The sequence below is a fragment of the Penaeus monodon genome, chromosome 21, assembly GCF_015228065.2.
Source record: "Penaeus monodon isolate SGIC_2016 chromosome 21, NSTDA_Pmon_1, whole genome shotgun sequence".
Lineage (NCBI taxonomy): Eukaryota > Metazoa > Arthropoda > Malacostraca > Decapoda > Penaeidae > Penaeus > Penaeus monodon.
Window position 1 is genome coordinate 45,998,831 of NC_051406.1, and position 646 is coordinate 45,999,476.

Here is a 646-nt window from a genome sequence, read left to right on the forward strand (position 1 = left end):
GCTTTGTCCTCCCTTGCAGTCGGGCCGCCGTACACGTTCCGGTTCAAAGTCAAGTTCTATTCGTCCGAGCCGAACTTGCTGCGGGAGGAGCTGACCCGGTGAGTACCTGGAAGGCCGAGAGGCCCTGGCGGCCGAGGGGGCACGGCCGACCTCTCGCTCTCTGATGCCACCGAAGGGCGTTTTATACGAGGATTAATAGCCTGAATTTGCCCCCCCCCTCCTCTGTGACCCTTTTTCCGAGACACTAGGATTCGGCGAGACCCTGCAAACACCCAGGGTCGGTGATTCGTAATAAGCTTTAAAAAATATTATAAAAATAAGACGGACATATATGCCCATGACAGTGCAGTCGTGGAAATACCTGGAGGTTCCACGCCGTTTTAAAGTTTGTCTCAGGTGGTTTAACCCGGAACCAGGGGAGTTATTTTCATCATGGTTTTGCGAAGAACGATTGCTGTGATGTGCAGAATCCTATTACAAGCATTTGATTTCATGACCCCATTACTCTTCCGTTGTTGTCTGTCTGAAGTTAGTCATGATTTTCTTCAAACTAACAGGGAGGGAGGATTGCTCACCAAAAGATAACATAATAAAAAAACAACTATGATTCTTATTTAGTGTTTAGAGCAGTCCCTATTAGCACTAT

General features: G+C 47.8%; 1 protein-coding gene across 2 annotated transcripts in view; it reads left to right on the top strand.

Annotated features, from left to right (window-relative positions):
* LOC119586541 (band 4.1-like protein 5) overlaps positions 1-646 on the top strand; it is a gene marked incomplete at its 3' end in the record, with an annotated part of 70,246 nt that overhangs the window by 54,912 nt on the left and 14,688 nt on the right. For both annotated transcript variants that reach the window (XM_037935296.1, XM_037935297.1), the window contains 1 exon segment: positions 20-98. In XM_037935296.1, the coding sequence (XP_037791224.1) occupies positions 20-98 (79 nt within the window).